At 34.9% G+C, this 4814-nt stretch overlaps 1 protein-coding gene across 1 annotated transcript; it reads right to left on the bottom strand.

Moving 5' to 3' along the window:
• Positions 1–558: 558 nt before the first annotated feature.
• On the bottom strand, positions 559–1933 carry LOC139865837 (uncharacterized). Its single transcript, XM_071853944.1, has 2 exons — positions 1824–1933; positions 559–1265 (listed from the first exon to the last, which is right to left on the bottom strand). Exons 1-2 carry the CDS (start codon positions 1878–1880, stop codon positions 642–644), a joined length of 681 nt encoding a protein of 226 aa, XP_071710045.1. The 5' UTR covers positions 1881–1933; the 3' UTR covers positions 559–641.
• Positions 1934–4814: the final 2881 nt, after the last annotated feature.

A 4814-nucleotide genomic window follows, 5' to 3' on the forward strand; every position in this document is an offset into this window, starting at 1 on the left:
TATGAATTTCCGAAGTTGTTGCAATTTTTACTCCTACTCTTTTATGTCCTCTTTTATGTCATGTTACCGAAATCGCTTTAACACCAAAAACGGTCTACCGCCATCGACGATTTGTCATCATAACCACTGAAAACGGTTGTCGCTTTTCTTCAAAACGTCTCACCAAGTTTCAGATCCAGTTTCACCATTTATCTTTCTCTCGTTCAAACTAAGAAGACATCTTAGACGATATATCGAGATTAGATTTGTTAGAGATTATTTAGTAATTATATGTAGTTAACATTTATTCATGTTAGTTTTATTTAACTTTCATTTAGAATTAGGTTATTTTTTCAACAAGTTGTTTAAGTTTATATATAGCATATCGTGTACTTAATTTATAATTAGGTTAATTTTAATAACATGAAATGTTCAACAAACTTTGTTTTATTCTAAGCATATCATGAAATGTCATAAGTTGATTCTTGATAATTGTACAAATTACTGATCTTAATAGCATCCAGTAGACAACGACAATAATCATGGAAGAGTAAAACTTAGTTAATTATATACATTTAGATTTAGATTTAGTGCATTATTAGGCATAAACAACCTCAACAATAACACAACACGAATAATTATGCAAAAAAGTTTACTAATTATTAAGCTTTAACACCACTACCACCATTTGATCTAACCCTAAACACGTGTTCTTCACCTGTACATTTATCAACTTTAACCACCCAATGACTCTTCCTTGAACCACCACCACAACCGCCGTGTCCACCGTTTCTCCGACCACCGTTGTCACACTTTCCGGCAACTCTCATCAACAACAACCCTTCACCAATTGGCAACAAATGACTATTCAATCTACTCCATACCCATGAGTCTCTCCAATAAGCATTGTACCCCAAAACAATAGTACTTTTTTCCCTTTCATTTTGTTGTAAAGCTTCTAATATCCCTTCATGGTTTTCCAAGTTACAATCAATGACAACAAAGTCTGCGGATTTATATTCGTTTAGTAACAGATTTTGAGCCTTTCCTACCACAAATTCAACGTGGACTGCATCGGATCCAAGTGCTCGTATGGATGATTTAAGTTCTTCTTGTCCTTTGACTATGCAAATAAGCCTACCACCAGTTTCATGAGTGGCGGCAATGAGACCTAATGTCGTCGAACCAGCTGTGGATGCACATGCAACCACCATGAGTTGTGCGTTGTTTCCGGCTGCAATCGCTGAGATAAACTCGGCTACATCTGGCTCGTTTGCTTTCTTACACTGCAAAATCAAATTAAGGAATGAATATTAGTTTTTATTTCATAACGTTGTTAACCAATAACGCTAATTAAGAGCATAAAAAGGACAAGTTATCTCTATTCAGGAGTTTAGGCTATGTGGGGATGAGGAATTGTGTTTACTCACTACAAATAATGTTATAGTTTTAAACACTTTATTGAATGAGTTTTTCACCATTAAAAATGTCAATATAAGTTAAAAGCGTGAAAAAATATGGTGTCAAAAGTTTTAAGTGTTACTCCGTATTAACTTTTTGATACTTTTAAGTGTCATTAGGTTTTATCTTTTTTGACGCTTTTCGATGTCAAAAGTTTTGTGACAATTATAGGTGCCAAAAACATGTCAAGTTATTCACGCTTCAAAATGTCAAAATTACTGAAAGTGTCAAAAATGAAACATTATTTTGTAGTGACTCAGATTTGCGCAATCTATTCGGGTTATCCTATGACCATTCCAACCCCTTTTCTCTTGTCACCCCAAGATAATCTGACTCTAGATAAAGAATTGTTTTAAGTATTGTAAAAGTTTGTATGAACTTACCATTTTCATGGTTTTGATGTATGCTTCAGTGGCATTTTCAGCTGACCAGTAACCCATTTTTTTTTTTTTTTGTTGAGTTGTGTGGTCTTGTTGAAAGGCTTGATAAAAGTAGTAGAAGGCAAAGAACAAAGTTGAAGATGAATGCTTTGTATTGTTTGGGCATATATATATATGTGGGTATTGGCTATATAAATAAATGGGATTTATAATGGAAGCAATAAATAAGTGGGATGGATAGGTTATGGCACAAGTGGGGTCAATGTCTTGACTCACTCCTTTTTGTTAATTAGTGTGTTAGGACATTTAGATAACCTTACAAGATAATAATGAAAGATGTAGTTGGGCTATTACTCAGTGAAAGGGAAGTGTATAGAACTAGGTAATATTTAATAGTATTATATACCCTATTAGTGAAATGTAGTTGGCCTAGCTATTACATCATGAGTATATGGGTTAAGGATAACATGGTGAAATTCTCTAATTACAGTCCTTGCTAACTTCATCACAAAGGCTACTGCTTTGACACCATTAACTCGACCCCGTTGCTAATTCCTAGTAGTTTCAAGGACACTGATTTGGCGTGCCGAATGCTAGAAAACACAAGGTATCAAACATATGCTGTTAAGTTTAGGAATATGGTTGGTCTATAGAAATGTCTTCAATGTTTATGACTCCATAGTTTAACTCGTCAGACTCCTTAGTTAGTGTTCGTGCGATAATAGCTTAGTGGTTGGAAATATATATGCAACATAAAGAAGAGGTTGTGGGTTCAATTCGAGTTTCATATACCTTAAACTATGAGTTACGCGATTTTCTTATCTCATGTTGGCTTATAGACCGGTTGGTGGGGGTCAATAGAGGCATGGTTACGTTTTTCTCTAGACTTCTCCTTTAGTTCCAACGAGGAAAAAAAAAACTCGCGCTTCGTTGCGGAGTGGTTTTGGTCAGTTAACAGCCGGGTAATTGAATGTCGAAAAATAAAAAAAACGAAAAAGGAGGAGAAAAAAACGTGTACAAAAAAGCCGCCCCCCCCCCCCCCCCCCCCCCCCCCCCCCGAAGTGGGGATTGATTACGGTGGATTGCCACTGTGAATAATATTTTTATCATGATTCGTATATATTAGTATATATAGATATAGATAATAGATAATATAGTTTAATTGTATCGGATTGGTAAGGTTCTCTTCCAACTGAATTGATCATTTTCTTTTGGCAAAAAGCATGATAAAATTAGAATCAAAGTGAAAAATTGAGAAATACATCAATACGCAAGGACTTACTGATCATTTATAAATGGCTACCACGGCGACTTAAACGCTGTTACAAACCAAAGATCTTCCTAAACCGAACAACTCTTTTAAACATGCACTTTTTCATGTCATCTTTGATCTTAATCGATATCCAATGTTCACGGCACCATTTGAGCCTCCGCCTCAAGGGGGAGATGATATTTCCAACATGATTTTCACTTCTTCCACCATCATATCATGGTACTTTCCTAAAATATCCCTTATTAAATTATATTAAAATGCTTTAAAAAATTTGTGCAAGTGTATCATTAAGGGCAGTTTAAATATTTAAAGTGGAGGAAGTAAAAGTGATGTTGGAAATATCAATCCTCCAAGGGTCCAATACCATTTCAAGCATATGTTATGTCCGTACACCTTGTTTCAAGGCTCCAATACCCTCTCAAGCATATTTAACCGTCCGTACACATCTACCATATCTTTGCTTAATATACAATTATCCTTAGATTTCAAGGACACTAACTTCATAATTAAATTACAAGAATTGTTTTAACATTTAATTAATGCAACAGCTTCCTTGGTGTTTCTTGCCTAATTGCACATACTGCAATGCATCAATATGCACTCTTATTAGCTGTCATGTTCTATAGCAGAGGAACAGTTGTAAGCTTCAATAAGACCACCCCATATGGTTAGTTACCGCCCATTACCCGCTCATTACCCGTAACTAACCATAGACACCACTTAGTTGCCCGCGTTAGTTACCCGCTTTCACCATAGATTTAACGGAAGAGTTATAGGAATTGCGGGTCCCAGTGCTTTTTATTGTTGGACTTGATGCTTTATTGCTTGTACGTTGTATATTAAGAGGAGTATTGTTTTAGCCATGATAGGGAGTGTTTAGTTATGAGTTAGTTATAGGATATTAGTGTTGATGTGGCGCTGATGTGAAAGGTTAAGAGGATGAATAGTTTAGTTACGATAGGGAGTGGCCTAAAACAATCTGACTTTGATATAATTTGTTTAAACAAAACCCATGTTAGTCCTGACACGAATCAAGCAGAATCTGAATAATTTTATCTCTTAAAAGTCTTCCTATTTGATTATCCAAACAACTAGTAATAATTATAATCATTTGGGTTTGAAGCTCTTATTAAAAGATGTTAATCTTATCTTAAAGATTATAAAATAATAATAAAAGGGGTGTTGTGTTTAATTTGCAGAAGCAGGAGTGGGTAGTACAGTTCTGCCTCCCAAAATCTCAACATAGATCTACAACTATTGTTTATGTTTCCTTCACCCAAACTTTTAATAGATTCATCAACATTATGATATTAATTTTTGTCATGTTGTCTATGTACTACGGAGTATCTTGCTAGTCATGAAATTATGAGCACTAATTAAAAATTTCGCTATAAATTTCTTCAAAAGTTTAATAACCATTACTGCCTAGTGGATGAGGCTCTGATTTCTTAACAAGAGTGCTAGCGAGTAGCGACCACCCTTTTTATTGTTTGGTCCGTAGTATTTGTATTTGCCTTAGGACTTGACCCATGTAGTGGCGGAACTTGAGCTCAAAGACAGATGGGACAGATGCAAAAATTTAATAAATTTTTTATTTCATGCGGGGTAAACACTAATAAAAACCTTGCTTTTTAGTTAAAAAAAATAAAAAATTAGTGTAAAAAATTTTTTCCCGTTAAATTCAGGTGAGATGGATACACCCTTTGGGTTACCTTAAGCTA

This window comes from Rutidosis leptorrhynchoides, chromosome 9 (assembly GCF_046630445.1).
Source record: "Rutidosis leptorrhynchoides isolate AG116_Rl617_1_P2 chromosome 9, CSIRO_AGI_Rlap_v1, whole genome shotgun sequence".
Lineage (NCBI taxonomy): Eukaryota > Viridiplantae > Streptophyta > Magnoliopsida > Asterales > Asteraceae > Rutidosis > Rutidosis leptorrhynchoides.

What these genes read in the sequence shown, in the direction of transcription:
- LOC139865837 (XM_071853944.1), bottom strand. Translation starts at nt 1,880, where the DNA reads ATGGGTTACTGGTCAGCTGAAAATGCCACTGAAGCATACATCAAAACC. An exon ending in ACATCAAAACCATGAAAATG is followed by an intron (nt 1,266 to 1,823) that starts GTAAGTTCATAC and finishes TTGATTTTGCAG; the next exon opens with TGTAAGAAAGCAAACGAGCC.